The sequence below is a fragment of the Aythya marila genome (genome assembly GCF_965140915.1).
Source record: "Aythya marila genome assembly, chromosome: 19".
In the NCBI taxonomy this organism is placed as follows: domain Eukaryota; kingdom Metazoa; phylum Chordata; class Aves; order Anseriformes; family Anatidae; genus Aythya; species Aythya marila.
In genome coordinates this window covers 2,651,787-2,672,942 of record NC_139060.1, presented here as the reverse complement: position 1 = coordinate 2,672,942, position 21,156 = coordinate 2,651,787, and the positions used below count along the sequence as shown (strand labels likewise).

The window sequence follows — 21,156 nt, the reverse complement described above, 5'->3', positions numbered from 1 at the left end:
GGAGGCAGAGCACAGGGATGAGGGATGGTCTTTCCTCCTAAACTGTAATCAAGGGGGAAGGATCCAAAGGGAGATGTTCCCAAGACAGAAAGAAGGGGGAACATGCTTCCAAGTGTTCCAACATACAAACCAGTCAAACAGCTCAACCTGGACACCTTTAGGCCAAGGCAATTTCCAATCTAATAAACCTTCAACCTGCAGAGAGCGCAGCACAGGTCCTCCCACATCACCCAGACCTCGCTGGGGCTGGGCAGTTCCAGCCGTCCCCTCAGGAGATGGAAGCCTTGGTCCCACCTGGGGGAGCAGCCCCTGCAGCAGGATCTCTGCTGCTGGTCACCCCTTTGCTCCCTCTCTCCTCTATTGGGGTAGCAAACTGGGAGGCACCTCCTCATCCTCTCCTGGGGCAGGTTTTTGGCAGCCAGTTGAGACGCTGCAAGTTGCACCTCCCAAGGCAGAGCAGATACCCATTTCTTAGCCAAAATAAAAAAATAAAAAAGATGTGAAAGGTGACAGAAGTGCCTTATAACACACTGCAGCTAGGCCTAGCAGGTTACAGCTACAAGCATCCCTAACCCCCTAAAGGGGACAGGGTCAGGTGTGGGCACGGCCACCTGGAGGAGAGACGCTGCCCTCCCTGCCTTTAGCACCCTTTGATGCATTTCCCAAGCACCCGAAATGCAACTGAGTGCAAACAAAATAGAAAGTTTTTTTTCCTTTCTTTTTTTTTTTCCCCACAAATGCTATAAAAAACACCCTTATGCCAAAAATTATATCCACAGGAGAAACCTCAAAGAAAATGCAATAAAACACCAAAATCATCAAAATGTTTCCTTCCAACAAGCGCAAAGCAAGGAATTTCAGTAACTTGAAACCTACTTTCTGTTCCTACAAGAATTTTAACTCATTTGCATTTCCATAGGTGTTGTTTAAAAGGGACTAGCCTCCAACTGAAATTATTAACATTTCTTGAAGTCAAATATTTTGACTGAACTAAAATTACTCTTCCAAAAATTAGGAACTTTGGATTTTCATCCCTAACCAAGATGGAAGAGAAAATCTCAATGTTACCCATGTTGCACAGGTAACACTGTGGATAAAAGCAAAACCTGAGCCAGTTGTTTAGCCTGTACACTGTTTCAAATACAATTAACAGCTCCCCTCATTTCTGCTGTCTCTTCTGGCTGAGGTCATGCTTCAAGACAAACCCTTACTGGTTCCTCATGCTTTGCAATAGGTTTCTAAAATTTCGATTATAATATGTATAGAAAAAAAAATGCAATTTTTTCTATCTTTCTAGACTCCAGGAGGAAATGACAAGGGCATGCTGATGCAGATGGCAGGAGAGCAGATCCTTCCCTGCACTAGCAAGGAGTTTGCGCTACTCTGGTGTGCCCTGGGAATTGATGGCCCCAAATAAAGGGTGTTCAGGTCAGTTAATAACTGGGGGACATGGAAGAAAAAAAAAAAGACAAAATCCTCCGAGGCCTGGCAGGAAAGTTCTCCCTGTGCTGTTCCACTCCCTCCCGTTTCCTCCACGAGCACCCAAGGAAGAGCACCCAGCAGCAGGTGGAGCCCTGCTCCTCTCCCCGAGGGGCAGCCGTGGGCTTTCATCAGGAGGGCTGGGAGGGAGGGAGAGGGAGCTGGCACGTGGAGAGCTCGTTAATATTTCTGCAGGAAAAGGGCCCCGAGGCAGGAGCTGCAATATTGTCTCCAGAGTCCCCTAATTAGCTCTATGCACCATGAAAAGGAGAACGAGCAGATAACGAGATGGTAAGTGATTACAGCTGGGCTGCGTGAGGCAATGCTTTTTGCTCCAGTTACTTGTGTGGCCAGAGGGGTGCAGGCACCTCCCGGCAGACTGAATTTCAAATAAATAAAGATACGGTAACAAAACCAGACATTTGTGTCAAATAGAACGGGCAGAGCCTGTGCACGCTCAGTGTTCCATTTCTGAAGATCTGCTCGGAAATTTCTGGGGCAGTGTCCATATGGACAGGGAACATACAAGAGAAACGGGGAAATCCATCCCAGTGTCAAAAGCCAAGAGAAAATTGAGGCAGGGTTTAAGCAGGACCTGGGTGAGGCTGAGGTCTTCTGCTGGCTCCCAGCCTGACCCAGAAAACAAGTGTTGAGCTCAGGCACAAGTATTTGCACCGTAAGTCTTGCTCACCATCGGGTTTGCCCAAACGGTAGCGGGACAAGGAGCACACTGAGGTACAGGTTCTGGAAAGCTAGCTGGCACCCTGATGGATTTTAATTATTAATACCCTACCAGCAGCTCCCGAACAGCCTCTGGGACAAGAAGTGCTGGGGGAATAATCTCCAAATGTGAATAAATTCAGGACAGTGGAGCCCTACTTGTGGAAGACGAGGCTGAATTCGGTGAATAAATTATTTGCTATGAATAATTCACCCTGACCTAGTTGTGATTAGTCTGCTCTGATTTAACTCTTCTCTCAGCTTTACACAGCCTGCCTGAGCCTTCCTCCCTGCCACAGCAAGGGTGGATGTGGGTTAGATATTAGGAAGAAGTTACTCACTATGAGGGGGTGGGAAGCTGTGGATGCCCCATCCCTGGAGGCATTTTGGGCTGCCTGGGCTGGGTGGTCTCCTGCCCTGCTGGGGACAGCACCACCCCATCCCCAGGACTCAGCCCCAGGCTTTAGGGCAATGCAGTGCTGAACAGAGAGGTTTAGCAGCACCAGGAGCATTTCCTTCAGCCATTTCAAAGCCCCGAGCCAAGTCCCTCAGCTGGGGTATGCACACCTCAACCACGAAGCTCTCCACCTCTCTGTAACACGCAGCCCGCTGTCCTGTGACACCTCCTCAAGGGGAGGTAGGCGAACAGCCACAAAGTGCAGAGTCCACATGCACCTGCTGGAAATACTGCTACTACTGGACAACATATTAAAAACCAGGACCCTTTGCAGCAGACAAGCTGATTCTAAAAGGCCTCCAAGTCTCAATAAATGGTGTAAACCCAAACAACCCCGAACTGCCAGTGGGCCGGAGATCAAACCTGAAGGCATCAGAGTGAAGTCAAAGTGGTTTTCATCCCTCTTTCCAACCGAGTAGAAAATATTTTAAAAGGCATTTCTGCCTTCCTTGCCCCCCACCCCGGTGCAGGATAGAGCTCTCCTGGTGCCCCAGGACCCCGACATGCATGGCCAGAGGGCAGCGAGCCGTGCGCACGGAGCTCGGCCGAGGCTGGGCACGCCGACTGAGGGGGACAGCTGAGAAAGGGGAACCAGAAAGCAAGAGGAAGGAAGGACGGCAGCCGGTGGGGCTGCAAGGAGGAAAAAAAAAAAAAAAAAGAAAAAAAAAGTTCACACACACTGAGAAGGGTGAAGACGGGGAGAAACACACGAAACGTTAACAAACAGAGCAGACTGGGAAAAATATATATATGTGGAAAGGAAAAGGATGGACATGTGGGGCAAAAGAGCTTTTGCCAGACAGAAGAGTATTTAAAAAAATATTTAGAGGGAGAGAGCAGAAATAGTGCAGAGACAAAGCCCTGCTGCTGGCAATCATTGCCTCTCCTTGCTTGTTTGCTTGGAAGGGTTGTGGATGGGCTGCAGCATCCTTCCTGAGCCTCCCGTCATCTGGGAGGGCAGCAGGGGTGATGCTGGTGGGTGTAGGACAAGGGGACTCCACGAGCCACCCGCAGCCTTATCTGGGGGAAGATGCTCAGCATGAAGCTGCCTCTGGGTGCGTGCTGCTCCTCACTGCCTGCAGAAGTGGAGAAGGGTGGGAACTAAAGCGGGTGCTGCCTCCCTGCAAGGGTGTAATTGAAGCAGCAGCCACAACTGGGAGCAGGGCTCAGCCCAACCTGCAGCCTTACACCGTAGGAAAAATGCAGATCTGGTCTCAAGTCCATATTTCTGCAGTTTGAGGCTCTTTGATAATGTGCAAAATTAATCAGATCACCCCTGGCCTCAGAACTCTGAAGTTCAGTTGAGGTTTGGGCTGTTTGGCTGGAATCCAGCTCTACTTCTGGCACAGCCATGCACAGGCTTTAGAGGTTTCTAAGTAGATAGGCAAAAATTAAAGATATCTTATGAAAAGTCTATTTTAGAAGCAAACTACTCATGTGTACCTGAGTTCTGTGGATGTGTTCTGCAGACAGAAATTAAACTAGGTACCAGGTAACTCACAAGGAGAAGGCAGACCTGGGAAGGCACAGCAGCAGTGCCTCCGCCCTGCAAAATCAGCTGCAGCAACTGAGAACATCACACAGGGGCATGGAGACACCTCACTATGGAAATCAGTCCTGTTTAAAATGCTTCTTTAAATATATATTTCTTTGGTATTCCCTTTTTCCCTCTTTTCCTTTTTAATTGCACAAGACTGGGGGAAAGACAACGGGACAGCTGGATGCTTGTGGCACACGTGTGTGACCACAGCACCGACCTGGCTGCCCAGCTGCAAGCATCTACAGCCTGCTCCCAGCAGTGACTGGCTCCATGCTCAGTCAATGGAGACTCAGAGATGCTAAAAGGAGCCATTGATTACTTCAAAAGCTTTGGGTTTGTGTGCATAATTAGTAGCTCTGCAGAAGTGTTTGTCTAGCTTTCCATCTGTCTGAAATACCTAAGAGCTGGGACTCGGTTTCTTGAGGGCATTCATGGTAAGGTGAGCATGAATTGTTCCTAGCAGAGATGCTTCTTCAAAGCAGCTACCATAGTGTCCAGCAACACAACAAAACGAATACAGAAAAGATATCTAACTGGCTAATTTTAAGGTTGTGTTTACTTTTTTAAATCCTACTACGCTGAGGAAGGATCTTACAGGATGTCATTTCTGAGTCTCTTCTTGCTGCTATTTGTTCCACACAAAGGCAGGCTGAGCTTTGGGTTTAGTTTAAGTCTCTTTACAAAAATCTTGCTTTCATATGGGCTCATAAAAAAAAAAAAAAAAAAAAAAAAAGTACCATGGGAAGGGACGTTGTGGTCTGGATCCACTGCACCAAGCACCGCGAGGTGCAGAAGTTGGGCTTGGTGGCAGCTAAAATGAGGTCAACAGCAAAAAAAAACAGACCCGAAAGACAATAAAAAATATCCTGTTCAGTTTGATGGATGCTGAATTACCCAAATTCTAAGTGCCTGTGACAGACTTCTCCCTCCAAAAAGCAGTGAGGTTCAGTGTTCAAAGATCCCAAAGCGTTGCCCCTGCAGATGCCCAAGTGGGAGATGCCAGGAGAGCAGCACGGCTTTTCTGGACCTGCTCTGTGATTTTGGCTCTGTCTGCCCGAGCTTCCACTGTGTTCATCAAGGCAGCAGCTAACAGCCTTTCGGATATAATGCTTTTTTTTTGTGGTTCAATTAAAAAGTTTTCAGAATCAACAGTCAGTTTGAGTGATTTCTTCATCTTATCGTCTTAAATGTTTTGCATTAAAATAATTTCTTTCACGAGGGTATTTAAGGAGCCCTTCTGGCATTGCCTCTGCTTAATAGCTTGCTAACTCCTACAGCACTGCCTACTCTAATTACGCCAATCTAATTTAGTGGGGGGGAAAAGCACCATAATACTGAAGGACTAGTGAGAGCGGGTAGTCAGAAGTGGTAAGAAGACAAATGGGAATTGTAGTGGCAGGGTAATTTGCTCGTTAGCATCCTCCCTCCCCAGCGTAGCCTAAATGGAAGCAGAATGAGAGAGAGAGAAACACTGAGAGAGATAGCAGAGACACAGTAAGAAAGACAAACCGACGTGCCATCGTTTCAAAGACCAAAAAAATGGTTAAAAAAAAAAAAAAAAAGCAGCAGATCCAAAATCCAGGCTGCTCAGGAAGCAGATAGAGCGCTAGGAAGAGCCCAGGACAACCACACCAATGTCACAGAAACCCGGCACCCGCTGCAGCCACGGCACAAAAAGCTGGTGGGTTGGCAGGAGCTGCTGGGGTGGTCTACCTTATAGGCAACGCGAGCAGGGCATTTCTTTCCAAGGCCTAGAGGTGGGGACATGTGTCTCAGCATCTCATACATGTCTGTGTAACTGATGCGCCCGCTTGGAGTCAGAGGGAGAGAGGCAAAAGCAAAAGGAGACGGAAATCAAAGCAGACCGGGGTGGGGGGAAAAAGGGGAGGTGGGGAAGGGAAAGGGCAACACAGCGGGGAAATGAGGAGGAGAGAGAGAAAAGGGGAAGCAGACAAGAGAACAGATATCTGGTTAATCAGGCTTCTCAGGAAAACAGAACCAAAGTAAAGAGGTGGGTAAGTGGAGAGGCTCTCCACTCCCGTTCCTGCGGTTCGGCGCCCAGCGTCTCCATGGGGAACTGCCACGGCCCCTGAGGCAGCGGCCGGGAATGATTGAGGTCTTGTCCGGGAGAGAGGCATGGGGAGGGTTTGGGGGGCTCTTTTGGGGGTGGAAGGGCTGCTTCCTGCCCCCCCAAACCAGTCCGAGAGGTCGTGGTCACCATGCCGGGGAGAGCTGGTAGGCAGAGTTATGGGACAGGGGGCTTAGAGAAAACGCTCAGCTTTCCCTCAGCGAACGGAGAGTTTGGTTTGGGGGTTAGCTTATGGGCTAACAGCAAAGCAAAAAATCCTAATCTGCTCAGAGACGCAGACTGGGGCTGCTCTGACTCCAAGCCAAGGGAGCAATTCCACAGAACCCCAAACAGCCTGAATTTGGGGCTGGCAAAATCCCAACGCAGCACTCAATCTGTAGGACAGTGGAAGAAAGGGGGTTTGTTTCTGCCTTTCTTTTGACGAGCCTCTCTTTCCTCAAGGTGATGTCCACTGCCTTTCTCCACCAGTGAGGTTTGAGTGGCTGCCCTGTGTGCCCGAGGGAGCTGGGAATTGCAGAGATTTGGGCACAGGTCCTAAGATCCATCCCTTAAGGATGACATCTCCCTTCAGTGCATGCTGCTGGCAACTGAAATCCTGCCCTGAAAAGCACGGGAGGCAGACACAGCAAGGAATGCTCCTGCTTCTCCTTTTTCTAACTGGGAACATGCCTGTGGGAATCTCATTTTGTTTAATTAATATTGAAAACTTGGAAAGGCAGGAAAAATTGCCATTTCCACTGTAGCAGGAGGAAAACCAAGACCTAAGCACTCCTGAAACCCTTTCCTCGAGCAGGGCAGCTGCAGGAGCAGGCACTGCCCAAACCCTGCAGAAAGCATCGGTGCAGAAGGGGGTGGACAAGAGAACTTACCCAGCCAGCACCGTCTATTCCTGCCCTTAGTACCTAATGCCCTCAGCATACCTCCCAGGCTTTAGAGCCCAGAGCTAATTTGAAGGCTGATGAGGGACACAAATTGTAATTACAGCCAATTACAGACTTCCCCCTGGCCTCCTTCTTCTGCCCCTGTTCCTGGCAGAGGCCCCATGCCTCCTCTGCAATGCAAGTTAACCCTTATTTCCCTGTAAGGTGAGGGAATTACCTGGGCTGGAGTGCTCGAGAAGAGCCAGGGCAGGCTCCTCGCTGGCTGCTTCCTCCTGCATCCCTTCTGCTCCTTGTGCACTGGCAACAAGGAAATCCCTCCTGTCCTGGGACCTCACTGGCATCCAGTGCCTGCCAATGCTGACGTCTTGGCAAGACCTGTCCTCGATTCCTCCTTTTGCTCCCAAGGTGGGGACTCTTTTCCTGGGCCAGAGGTTTCCTGGTATGCCTACAGTAGCTTAATTCACTTGTGTTGCTGCCAGGGCAGCCTCTGGCTGCTGCAGTGGGGTAGGCTCAAAGCTCTCCCTTCATCTCCCCCTGCCTGGACACCCCCAAAAATGGACTTGCTGCTCCCTAGAAATCTTGGGATAACTTTTCTCTCCAGTGTGTATACAGAGCAAAAAAAGCTGTACTGCTTTTCCCCAGTACTTCCCACCCAGACCTGCGAGGTGCAGGTCAAGGGTTTGCTGTCTCATAAGGCTGCCTGGTCCCAGCCAGCTGGGTGTGGGAGGGGATGGGGACAGGGACAGGGACGGGTACGGGGACAGGTGAGATGCGTGGAGGAGCGAGGAGGCAGTCCATCAATCATTCCTTGGTCAGGCAGTGGGGCGGTTACATTATGGTTTCTGTTCTATACCACTTGCATTTGCACTTGGGGGTTAAAAAAAAAAAAAAAAAAAAGAAACAAAACCAAAACTGAGAATGCTGGAGGGAGTCTCTGAAGTTGCAAACCTTGTATGCCACCCTATGAGGGCACTTCTTTCCTAAGCCCAGGGGTGGAGCAATTACACGTAACAAATTGTACATATCCTTATAATGAATCCGGCAACTGGAAAGAAAACATCAGATGTTACGAGAGCACAAACCACGGGGCATCAGCCTTCCTGCTTCCAAACAGAAGAGGCTGGAAGGACAAGGTGTGCTGAAAAAGCAAGGTTAGTCTGGTAGCAACTGGGTTTGCAGAGAAAGAGGCACTTTAACACAGACCGAGAGAGAGAGAGAGAACTTCCAGTGGCTCAACAAAAGCCATGTATGCACATTTTCTTCTGTGAAAACCATCAGAGTCATTCAGCAGACTTCCCATCCCTTGCATTTAGTTACCTTTGTCACTGTGTTTTATTTCCCTGTGCCTGAGCATCTGCCTACAGACACCTACGCACCGCCCCAGCACGGCAGCAGCGCAGAGAAACCAGAGCCCACAGCACACAAATGGCCTAATTACTGGATTATTACGGGGATTCAAATGAGCTGGTTCAAAAGAGCTTAGGAACCTCCACCTCCCACCGTTATTACCTGCACAGCCCCAGCAGGGCCATACTTTGCTGCGTGGACAGCAAGCAGTTTGCTGGAGGGCCAGCAACTGCATCTCAAGGGGCTTCGCAGGGCCACCGGTGCTGGGAAAATGGAGCTTTCCTCACCAGGAGGCGAAATCGGACGCTTCATGTTCAGTCTCATTAACTCACAACAATATTTTCAGCCAATTTAACAGTGGGATTAGATTTCTTAATCTACTGCGAGTAACCAAATCTTGTACAGAAAGAGCTGTGCTGAACTTCAAAGCGACCTCTGAAGAAAAATGAGATGATTTGGCTTCGCTGTGTTTATTTTGGTATGTTGTATAAAGAAGGCTGGAATATTTTGGAATAGCTCCTTCAATATTACTGCTTTTTTGGACGTGAAAAATTAAGGTCTATTCAAAACCTTCACAATCAAGTCAAAACTATTAATTTAGAAACAGATCAAATGGGACTGCACAAGTCTTGGCTGCAGGCCTAATCATAGTTATAAAAAGTATATTGGCTTAACTGAGTCAAGTCAAGTAGTGTACCAAAAATTTAGAACGGTTTTGCAAAATCAGCATGTGGAAAATACAAACGAGCATTTCCCTGCCTTCTCTGAGAGTCGATGGGAGCCCTCCTTGGCTGTCCCTCATGGCGATGCGATGACGATGGACAAACCAACATTTCTAGTATCACTAAAGCGTGTGCATGGGGAAGGGGGTACAAGAGACAAAATTCTCACTTTATATGTCCTTAAAAATAAAGGTAGACTTAAATCCAATTTTATTTGCTAGTTCATCCTTCAATTCAGCATTATCCTGGTTAACTTGCAGCCCTGGACCAACTCCCTGTGTGTTTGTTCTCTCGCTCTCTCTCCTTTTCTGTGATGCCTGAGGCTTCTGCCACCTCTAAATCCAACAGTTTTACCACACTTACCTCTCCTGAACATTACATGCGTTTACAACAGCTGCTAGCTGCTTTTTTTTTTTTTTAATTCTTGTTGAATATTATTCCCCAGAAAATTTTAGATAAAATCGGAGGTTGAAAGAAAAACAAGGGTGGTTATAAGAAAAGCATCAGAAAGAGGTATGTAAATACACACAATAAGCTTATGTTGAAAACACTACCACCATAACAAAAGCAGAACGACACTTGTATTTTTCCTCAGGTGCATCTTTCATCGAAGGACTCAAAGTGGACAAGCACCATCATTTCTTTTTGTGTGGGACTACCAAGGAGGACACTTTGCGAGAGGGCATGAAACTGAAGGATTGCAACACAGCCTGGTGCTGCCTGGGAGTCTCATGTTGTGCAAATTGTACCCTGGTGGTTATTTCCCATTATGCTACATATACATGTACTGGGAGCCAAAATGTGGTAAAGAAATGACTGACATGGAAAACGACCAATGAGATGGATGTTTTCTTTCAGTGAGTTTGACCAACTAAAAAACAGGTTCTCTACAGCCCTGTGTCTTCAGATCACAACTGGGTGCTTTGTCCTGCTGGGAGCTCAGCCTTGGGCACCGGGATTAATCTCAATCCTCAGATAACTACTGGGAGATGTAATGTCCAGAGCTTCACAGAAGTTCAGCCCAAATGATCAAAAAATCCGTTCTGGCCTTAAAGTATGAATGAATTTCAGATTACTTTTAAATTGCAGAAGTGTTAGTCCCACTTGTGAAAACATAAATGATTTCAGTGGAACTATTCACACATGGAAAATCCGGAACGTGCACATGTTTTGGGACCCAGCCTTGAGTATCACGTCTTGGCTGTCCCTTGGTTTGCACTTTGGCCCCTTGTTACTCTGCCAACATCAATAGCTTCACACCAGAGCAAAACAGAAACAAGGTTAGAGAAAAATAGAATTAGAATCTTAGTATTTGCTGTATTTTGTATTAACAGCTCCAGAAGTGAATGGTTTGTCCCAAGTGCTTCACAAAATCCAACCTCTGCACTCAGAGTAAAAAAATCTTTAAACTTTCTTGGGTGGAAAGCTCCTGAACACATAAACATTAAAAAAAAACACAGAGGTATTCATTTTTTCCCTCACAGGTGTGTGACTTCTCCCACAGATGCTAATCAGAGCCCAGATTATGTTTTAAGGAGACAAAGGGTGCTCCGAAGTTCTCAGTCTCATTGAGATTTTCTAGTGGTAAGAGATAGGATTGGATTTGAAAAACAAAAATAGCTATTTACTGCCTGCCAAGTACCCACAAAGGATGTGTCTGTAGTATAAAGCACGTGGTAACGGAAATCTGCTTAGAGATTAGGAGCTGCTCGTATATGTGCCATATATATGCAGGCTCGTGGTATAGATAGCTCTGAGATAGTTAAAATTGCACACAGTTCAGAGAAATGCAGTCTTTCTGGAGTAGGTTTACATTTAAAGATAGCCTAAATCAATTTAAGTGAGATTTTAAAGCAGCTTAATTGCATCCTAGCAGGGAGTTTTTAGATCCTGATTATACAACCTCTTTCTGCATCTGTCTCTGCTGAAGGGAAACAACAAGAAAAGGTGGAAATGTTGGAGGAGCTGGAGGCAGCTTCATTGCAAATACAGAGGAACTCACTGCCGAGTAACTCATGGGGATGATGGCGGAAACAAAATTAGCAGGGCTTGGAAAAAAAAGCCTCCCAGCAGGCAAACGCCCAAGCAGCAGAATACTACAGAAATTCCTGTGATCTGTATCTAAAAGCATCTAAAGATGAAAATAAGTCACCAGGACTGTTGTGCAGTGGCTTACTCTGGGCAAGGGAGAAAAGGAGCATGTTGACATCAGTTTTGCTCTGGAAATGATTGCTAGTCAAAGCTGTTTCCTTATATTTTGAATCCCTTAAAATGCTGTAGTGGTAGCTCTTGGGTCTATCGCTGCCCAAAGCACCTCCTCTGGGGCTGTGCTACCAGAGTAGAGGTGCAGCTTTCCCTGTGATTGTCTTTGAACAGGAAAAGCAAAGACAAACATTAAAACCAAATACCTCACTGTCGGGTTGTGAGAAAAGCATTTTCTCCTTTAACATGCTCACATATCAGGAACACTTTATCGGTGGCTGACTGAGAACTGACACGCTTCCAAAGTCAGGCTAACGGCATTTTCTTCTTATTAGTGCACGTGTCTTAGATTTCAACTGCAAACCCAAAAGCTAAAATATTATTTATAAGAAAAAAAAAAAATCCCCTCTACAATGATGATGTCATTAGAAGGAGGCTTCCAAGATCAAAACACAAGATTTGATGAGAAATGTCTGCTTAAAAAACACATTTTCGGCAAGCTATCCTATGGTAAGGATCATTGCATCACTCCCTGCTGCCTCACAGGTGCATACAAGGAAATGATGAATTCTGGGCCAGAACACTTAACGTAGAGACCAAGCTGTGGAGCAGATCAACTCCTTTTAAGGAGACGTCATTGTGAAATCTTGAATTCTCTTTTTTGGAGTGCAACATCAGTGCTCTGCACAGGATTTGTGAAGCTGCTCAGGCAGTTCTCAGCTAAGACACGAATGCTGTCTAAGCAAGGAATAGCAAGCCTTAGCTTCACAACTTATCAAAAGTACTGCCAATGGAGAGAGATTCATCATAATTTTATCTTCTCACTGGGATGCAGGAACCAAAGGCAATCAAAGCTGCTTCTGGAAACGTTAAACATTTTTTCTGCTTGGCTTTTTAGCCAAGATGACTTGAAGTTACCATATTATTTTTTGGCTGTGTGCACACATGCAGTGGTGCTGGTTGTGTTTGGCTTCATTGAGTTGTTGGTTTTTGTCTGTCTCATATCTACTGAAAGGAAACTCCCTTGTAATGACATCAGTTTCGTTCATCTCCAATACATGGTGAATTGAACTTGGAGTATTCACCTCCAACATTACTTAAAGCTCTGGAGTTTTTATTCCTTCTGGAGCTGTGCTCACATTTAGAAGTCTGTGTGTGTGCACATCTGATATGTACACACAATGTATATCCTTCCTCCACATGCAAGCATAACAGCATACATACCAGGCAGCTGGGTCATATTCAGCCCAGACACGAACAAACTCATCCAAATGATGGGGCCCAAGGATGGAGGAGTCTCTTGTCAGGTATTCAAAGTTGTCCATAATCACAGCCACAAATAGGTTCAACATCTGCAGAGAGGAAGCAATGATGAAATTAGGGAGGAAAAAATAAAAAAGGTAGGAAAGTAAAAGGGTTAACATTTCCTTAGCAGGATGTGAGGTTCCTACACTGTGACCAATTTTTAGGAGCAGGAATTGTCTATAGCTCCTACAGAAACTGCTTTTTGCTCTCAGGAGAGTAGCACAGCCCTGTCCTCTCCTTGCTGCTGTTTCAAAATCCCTGCAGGAGCCAAGCACTGCAGGCAGATGGTGAAGGCACAACCCTGGAGTTCTCCGAGGTGTTTGCCAGGAATATCAGCCCCTGGCCCCACCTGAAACCCACCATGGCCTTAGGCCAGAAAGATGAAGGCTTACAGGATATTGAGCAGAGAACTTCTGAAACCATGTGGATTTTAACATATAGAGAAAAAAATACCGTGAGGATATGCTGATGGGCAAACTTTTTTCTTTTTACAACTGCAAAGCGAGGTGCTTGATTTTCCCATTCTCAGAGCAGGGCTACTTCTTACCAAATAATGGCCCAAACCACACAAAACAACTCTGCCCAGGGCAGCACCATGGGGTGCTTCTGACTACCTCAAAAAGACCAAGCAGCAGCTGCACCCCAGGGAATGAACTTGGCAAACCCAGCCCTGGGTGCCCAGGGACCTGCTGCCACCTCCTCCTCCCCTGCCCTCTCCAACGCAGTTCCAGTTCTGTGGTACGAGGCAGGTTTGCATGGCTTGGAGAGTTTGTCACCATCTCTGTCACTGGTGAGGTTCTCCAGCACGACCACGGACTGCCTGGGGCTGCCCCTTCACACCAGCACAGGCTGTCCCATGAGCTGCTGCTGCTGCTTCACTGACTGGATCGTGCCAGCTCTTCCAGCACTTTCATAGCAAGGCAAATCAAGATAAAACGGCTAGAGGAAAAGCCATTCTTCAGCCTGAACATCCTATTTTAAGCTCGTAACAATTCACACCTTCAAAGACTCCCTGAAAGACAAGGGGCAGGACACATAAAAAGCTCCTCTCCCTAATGGCTGTTCTCTGCAAAGGCTTTTTGGTTTATTAAGTCTCCTCTCGTTAAAGTTAATGGAAGAAACCCAAGGATTTCAATGGGAGAAGATCAAGCTGCAGCTGGCAGAATGGAAGACCAGGAGGGCAGGTGGGAACAGATGCTTCTGTGCCAGAAAAAGACCTGAGGGGCACGAGGAAGGCTTCTGTCCTTCTGTCTCTTGTAGGGAGGCCGAGCTGCTGCTCTGCACCATGGCCACGAAGCAGCAAATCCAAGCAGAACGTGGATGTCCCCAGCTGATCAGCATCTGCCAGCCATTAAAAGCAAATCAGACAGTGGAGATCTGGGGCTTGTGCCATTTAGAAGTCATATTCCTGAGCAGTCTGGAGGGAGAGGCCCTAACTTTGGTGAACACGCAGTGCACAGAGTCCTTCTGGGACGTGATCCACTGGTGCCTACAAGCAGAGTCCTTAATGAATCGCCTGTACAACAACCCAGAGCAGTCCAAACTGTCTCTGAATAAGCTTCTCAAAGACTGGAAGCACCACAAACACATCAGCAGTGTTTGCTCACATGAGGTGTTGCTGTACCAGGACCCAGTCTGGCAGCGCCTGCTTGGCTCCCTCCCACAAACACACACGGCCAGTTGGGCATGCTGAAGGTATTCAGGGTGTTTCTGAAGATGACAAAGCTCTCAGGACTACTATAACATGGGCAAAGCTGCAGGAACCCCACACTTATCACGGTACCCCCAGAACATCGAGAGGCAAAGTAACTTTGGTGAGTTTGTCCCTTGATCCCAAGCCCCTTGCACTGATCCCAGCTCTGGCCGTGGCTCAGGGCAGTTTTCCCTTACTTACATAAAGCTGTTTCTATAGTTTCTGTATTTTTTAATTTCATTTTATATTTTCTTACTGTGTAAATTTACAGGAGGAAAATGATGTCAGGCTGGCCATCTACAAAGAGCCAGAAACAACATTGCAAAACAAACACATTACCCAATTTCCCCCAAACCCACGGTGTAACACCACCCAGCAAACCATTAAAACGTTCCCTCCCGGCCGGGCTGTGGCTCTGTAATTCTTTAATTGCCTGTGGGGACCCACAGGCTTCCTTGCAATGAAGTGCTGAGCGCATGTTAAGAAATGAGTTCCAGCCCTGGCCGCCCCCCCTGCTCTTGTGGGGGCTCCCCCCTCACCCTGCCAGCAGACCCAGGCTGTGGTTTCACTGGGTGTGCTGGGAGCACCAGCTCGGAGGCAAAGCTCATGCAAAGCCGTGGTTTACACACGTGTGCCCCAGCCTCCACGCCTGCTACTGCATTTCCAGGATGTCAGCCAGGAAGGGTGAGCTGGGGGACATTTTTTTTTTATTTTATTTTTTATTATTTTTATTTTTATTTATTTTTTCTTTTTTTTAAAGAAAAGGCTTTAGGAACAATGATGTGCTTGAAAATACCAACGAGAATGTCTGATGTTAGAGAAGGATTTGTACAAGAAAGGATTTAGGATTTAAAGTACAGAGTGCTGAAGGGATCTGTAAATGGAGCATTAACTTTGCATGAGCTTTCAGGGCTCCACATTTTTTAATATATGCAGAAGAAATAATCCCCAGGATGTCAAAGGGGCAGCAGCAGCTGGACAAAGGAACTCAGTAGGGGCCACTGAAGCTGCTCTATCTATGTATGGCATCAAACTGCCACATGTACCTCTTTTTCCTGGTTAAAGGTTTCAGATGATAGCAGGGATTAGCTGCACAAAACATCAAATCTTATATTTTAAAAAATCAAGCCATGGAACTGAAAGTAGGCTTGATATGTAGCTTTTTGGGACATTTCAGAGCTGTGATTTTTATCTCTTGCTGCTTGAAGTTTAATTGGGTCCCTGTCCCTGGTTTTCCATCTCTCTGTCCCAGCAGTGTAGGGAAGAACCAAGCCCTGAGAGCAGAGAGGTTTTTATGCACACAAGTGATTATAAAGACACTGGCACGTATTAAAAGCTTAGACTCAGCCCCGTACGATGGCCATGGGCATACATCAAGCACATCAGCTCCACGTACTTTCATGTCTAAAGCTTTCCTGACACCATCTCAGAAGAAAATGCATTTATTTGTCAAAGAAAACAAAACACACCATCTAACAAGCGTGATGCTCCCGGCTGCCTGCTACAAGCACTTCTGCACCAACGTTATCTCGGCCATTCTCTCCCTGCCCTCCCATCTCCTTCTTCAAAGGGCCACGTTACAAATCAAGACAAAACAGATTAATGCTTAATTCCAAATATTAGACCCCCCGTGGGAAGAAAGATAAAACCCTTCCCTTTAAACTAATGACTAAATGGTCTCTTTGGGGATTAAAGGGATTTTATCACCAGGATGATAAATGGGTTTTAGCAAAGCGGGCTCGTAACGTTGTACAAATCCCAGCCAGGGCGAAGGGGAAACAAGGGGGCGGGGAGGGCCTGGCAGGAACCACCCCAGCACCCGCGTTTTGGGAGCGATGGGGACTGACTTACCAGGAAGGAGCAGAGGAAGATGAAGGACACGAAGTAGAAGTAGGCAAAGTCGCTGCCGCACTCGTTCTTGGTGAGGCCGGAGAGTGGGTCACAGGCCCGGTTGCTCAGGCACGACAGCATGATCTCGTGCCAGGCCTCCCCCGTGGCGCTCCTGTGGGAGGGCAAGCAGGGGGGTGAGCTTATCCCTGCCCAATTAACTGAGGTAATTAGGAGAAAGGTTGTGGCCAGGTGGTGAGAAATATATTTGCCTTAGGAGTCTCAGCAGCCAACAAAAGAAAGGAGAGTATTTCCCTCTGTTATGGGGAGGCAAAAGGAATCAAACAGGCTCAGATGGCCTATGCTCAGTTTATGGAGAATAAAGCCAGATGGAGTTCAATGAGTCAAGAACAAAGCAGAAACAGGAATAAACACAGATTATATTGTGTTCTTTTGGAGCACCTAACATCTCTGTCCTAGCTCTGGTGGCAAACCCAGTGGAGATGCTGGGAAATGAAGCCAGGACCCTCCACTTGAATTCTCCATTGCTCTTGTCAGGAGATGCAGAAATACTGCATTGGCCTGCTTGGTCACAAGGCTTTGGGTCCAGGTTTCATGACAATCTCCTGGGTTTTCTCCCTCCTTTCCCTTCTCCCCCTCATTTTGGGTGTGAGAGCTGAAGTGACAGGTAGGTGAACCCTAAGCAAATCCTAACATTTACCCTCTATTGTGTGGCAAAATATAGCCAAAAGGAAAACCTTGGCAGGCCCAGAGGGTCTGCCCTCAAAATAAACCAACCCCTGCAATGTGCATGCATGGATCAGAGGCTGAGGGATCCCTATGTTTGCTTACTCTGGCTTTTCACAGAACCTCAGATTTTCTCCCACTGTTTCTGCACCCCACTCAGAGGTGCTTTTAGGGCTGTCCTACAGCTCTATGAAAAGCCCAACCCATTGCAGCATTACTTACAATCACACAGAGTGAGTGCAAAGCTGTTCATTCTCATATTGAGACTTCAGCTCCCCCAGAAACCTCACAAACACCCAGAATTTGGCCCCACTTTCAAAGACGACAAATTCCAACAAGCAGCAGCGCTGGGCAAAGACCCTGGGGTCCTGGTGCCTGGGATGACTTAGTGCTCAGTGCAGACTGAAACGGCTCCCAGGCCACTGGATTATACAGCAGATTGTACCAGTGGCATTTCGTCCTTAAGCCCTGTTCCCTCGTGCAGAAACCTGCTCCCCGTCACGGTCCTGCTGCCTCCACCTGCTCTCTCCCACTGTGTGGCTCCGGAGAGGAATCAGAGGTTGAAGAATTATCTGGCCTTATGGAAATTTAGAGTTTTGTTTCAAGTGACTATTCTGAGCTGGAGGGGACTAATTTCATTTCTGGAGATGCTGGTGTGTTGTATCTGATCTATCTAAGGGCAAACCCTTAGCATTAAGGATGAGGAAGCAGGACTGAGTGCTTTACTTCAAATGCTGCGTGCCCAACTCCCAGCATATGGGAAAACAAAGATTTATTTACTGCTTGCATACAAATATTTTGTATGCAAATATTTTGTATACTTACCTGAACAGAAGCATCAAGGCTTGCAGGAAGGTACGGAAATTATTGTGCCGATTGATGGAGGTCTCGTCATCCAGCGCAATGTTTCCAAATACCTGCCACGGAGAGCAGAAGTGTTACAGGGCAAATACAGCTTCATGTAGATTCACATAGGAGTGGTCAGCAAAGGTGGCGAGGTGGAGTTAGAAGCAGCAACAGGAAAAGAATTTGCCCTGGTTTGAGAGATCTGAATAGCTTGAATGGTTTCAGTGCTGAGCAGGGAGGTAGAATTGTGTTGTGGAAATCAAATGGTGGAAAAAATCAGGATAACGTGCTTCATCTTCAAGAAGACCTTTCCAATGTTGCTGTTCAGCTCCAGCCCAAGACAAGAAAGTTTTCTCACCTCTTCTCAGCCTGAGCAGCTCAGTGGCTGCATCCGTGTCCCCTGCTCTCACCCACAGGCAGGGCCCAGCACCAGGTGCCTGCAGCCCAGACCTGGTCTGTGAGCTCTCCCCTTGTACACCCACAAATATTAGCAGCAGGTTCAACACGACACCTGGCAGTAAGGGTAGGAAAAGGTGGCCCTTTTTTGCACTTGTAGTTAACCTGACACCAGGCACGAAGAGCTTTTGTGCCTCCTCCTAAGGCAGGTATCGATGCTGCTGCAGAGGCAGTAACCCACCCCAACCCTGCGGGACAAAACCAGGCTACTTACGGTCAGTATCAGAACCAAAATTTTACCTGCATGCCAATAATGGCATAGATGAAGAAGAGCATTGCAATGAGGAGACACACATAAGGCAAGGCCTGTGGGAACGGAGAAGAAGGTATTAATGACAGCAAACACATGCTTTAGCTGGTAGTATTTAATTCCTGGCAGCATTATGTTCTGTGGTGTTTGTCCTTTAGGTGAAGAAGCTGGGAAGAGAAGAGGGGCAATCCTGGCAGCTTTCAGCAGCCACAGTCCCAGAACCAAGCATTTATCAATTACAAACCAGCCTGGGTTTTCCAAGAGCTCTGTAGGTATCCTTGCAGGCAGACAAGCAGTAACAAGGGAACACACAATAAGAAGCTCTGCAGCAGGCACTGTGGCTACTGGCAGGCACTAGTGCTTCCTATGCATAATTGGAGAGACAAACCTTAATTTTTAATGACCTTGCTATAAATTTAGTACAAGAAAAAATATATATTCAAGGAGCAAGCTTCTGCTCTGAATTAGGCACAGTCTGCACCCCAAGAGGGCAAAAAAGATTCTGAGTTTTCATGAGAAATCAGTGAGCAATACAACATAATTATATTGCACAAGCTGGGAGTAATAGCTACTTTGCACTCAGGCTAAATGAAGGAGTAATTAATGCCTCTTAATTAGCAATAGCTGAAAAGCTGAGAAGCCCTGACCATGGGGACAGGAGAGGGGTTATGCAGCCTGCAGCCAAGGACCTCTGCTGGGCACCTCTGCACAGGGATGAGAGCTCAGCTCAGACGGTGGACAGAGGACAGACAGACAGATCCTGCCTCAGACAGACAGTTGTGTCCCTGTCAGCCCAACACCCACCAGACTGGGTGCCTGTGCTGCAGCCCTGCCTTTGGGACACATCAGGTTCGTGTCTCCCTACTTTTGTGGGGGGACAGAGCAAGGCAGCAGCCTATGCCACATGTGGTTTGTTTGTGCAAGGCACACCTGGAACAGCACGTTTCAGATTGGCATCACTGCCAATGTGTTAACAACCTGGCAGCTGCCCACACCACTCAGAAACCAAGCCCTGACTGAGCCCCCTCTCTCAGGTCTGACCAAGACTACGCAGTCCAAGGATGCCCCCCTGGGTGGACACATCCCAGACCCCACCTCTCAGCCTCTGGGAGAGGCTCTCTTGGCTGCAGCAAACCTCATTAGTTACAAGGTGAGAGCAGCAGCACTGTTTTCTCTCTCTGTCCTCAAGAAAAACATGGCCTAACGAATCTCATTGCTTATGTCCTTTAAGGCATGCCCCCCAGTCCTTTCCCATTAGTTGCTTGATGGTTGGGTTTCTCCTCTGTTAAATTCTACCAGGACTTATATACACAAACAAACTATTCTGGGTTAACACGTTAACACACTTTTACTAATTGACTATGTCTCTTAACCTGCAGAAAAGTGAGGTAAGTTTTAAACCTAAACCTTGCACTTGCTGCAGGCATGAAGGCCCTCACTAATCAGACTGTCTTCTCTTTTTGCTAATACCTGAATCTTGATACTTTGCCCTAAGGATTTTGTCATGGTTTCTAGGGCAACCTGAGTGTTATGAACTTATTCTGGGTGCTTTCAGACTCATACTCCAAAAAGCTCAGCACCTGCAGCATTCAGAGGCTGCTCAGTGCAAATCAGCTGATGTTGGTGCAAAACAAGCGTTACTGCCATTGCATGGTGGAGCTGCAGCATGGCCGTTCCTTTGGCAAGCTCTTTGATGGTCAGTGGCTGATGCTGCAGAAGTGCAAAGCGTTTCCCCATGTCCCTTCCCTGCCTCCCCGCGGCCCAACTCTCACCTTAAAGGACTGCACAAACGTCCAGAGCAAGATGCGGATAGTGTAACCCTGGCGGAGGAGCTTGATAAGTCTGGCTGCCCTGAAGAGCCGTAGGAAGCTGAGGTTGATGAAGTTGTCCTGCGGAAAGTAAAGGTTTTGTGTCCTTCAGAAATTAACGCGATGAGAAACCACAGCCCGCAAAAAAGAAATTAAAATTACCAGCTTCACGATCTAAGCAGCAAATCGGCCACCAGAAAACCTTCCAAAAGAAACATTCGTCAGTGCAGATCACTCCACATGCAGCAAGTATGAGAAAATCCCTCTCCACAAGAGCCCTCCCCTCTACTCCTGGGTCAATGATAGAAAAGGAAATGGCCCTTCCACGCTGTCCATGGAGGTCTTGTTTGCTTTGAGTAAGGCAGATTTTCTCCCCTAAAGACTCAGGGAGAGGTAATGGTGCCATGTTATCATTTTTATAAAGAACAAGGTTGTTTTCAAGTCTTGGTCTGCTTGCTTTCTGCAATGAACTGATCTTAAGCCAAGACGGTTGTAACAGTCTGCATATGTAGCCTCTACTATAACAAAGGAAGGCATTGTCCAGGGAAGATTAAAACATCCTTGATAAAATAAGGATGTTTTCTAACCTGAAGATTTTAAGTATTTGTATACAGCTTGTGACTGGACAGGCTTGTCAAGGAGAAATGGCACCAGCAAGACTTTGGGAGATGGATCACTGGCAGCAAATCGGTGGGGGAGGTCGAGTGTTCAGCAGGTGGATGCCTTAGGAACCTGCTGGGTTTTTTTGTTTGTTTGTTTTTGTTTTTAATTATTACTAAGTATGCTT

General features: G+C 47.1%; 1 protein-coding gene across 2 annotated transcripts in view; it reads right to left on the bottom strand.

Moving 5' to 3' along the window:
• LOC309885706 (voltage-dependent N-type calcium channel subunit alpha-1B-like) overlaps positions 1 to 21,156 on the bottom strand; it is a gene marked incomplete at both ends in the record, with an annotated part of 282,028 nt that overhangs the window by 15,135 nt on the left and 245,737 nt on the right. The window contains 6 exons of one of the 2 annotated variants that reach the window (XM_082775940.1): positions 8,115 to 8,211; positions 12,662 to 12,789; positions 16,287 to 16,437; positions 17,835 to 17,926; positions 18,552 to 18,617; positions 20,334 to 20,450. In XM_082775940.1, coding sequence (XP_082632066.1) covers positions 8,115 to 8,211; positions 12,662 to 12,789; positions 16,287 to 16,437; positions 17,835 to 17,926; positions 18,552 to 18,617; positions 20,334 to 20,450 — 651 coding nt within the window. Of the gene's footprint in view, positions 1 to 5,909; positions 6,007 to 8,114; positions 8,212 to 12,661; positions 12,790 to 16,286; positions 16,438 to 17,834; positions 17,927 to 18,551; positions 18,618 to 20,333; positions 20,451 to 21,156 lie in introns of both variants that reach the window. The other variant, XM_082775939.1, reaches the window with a different exon arrangement.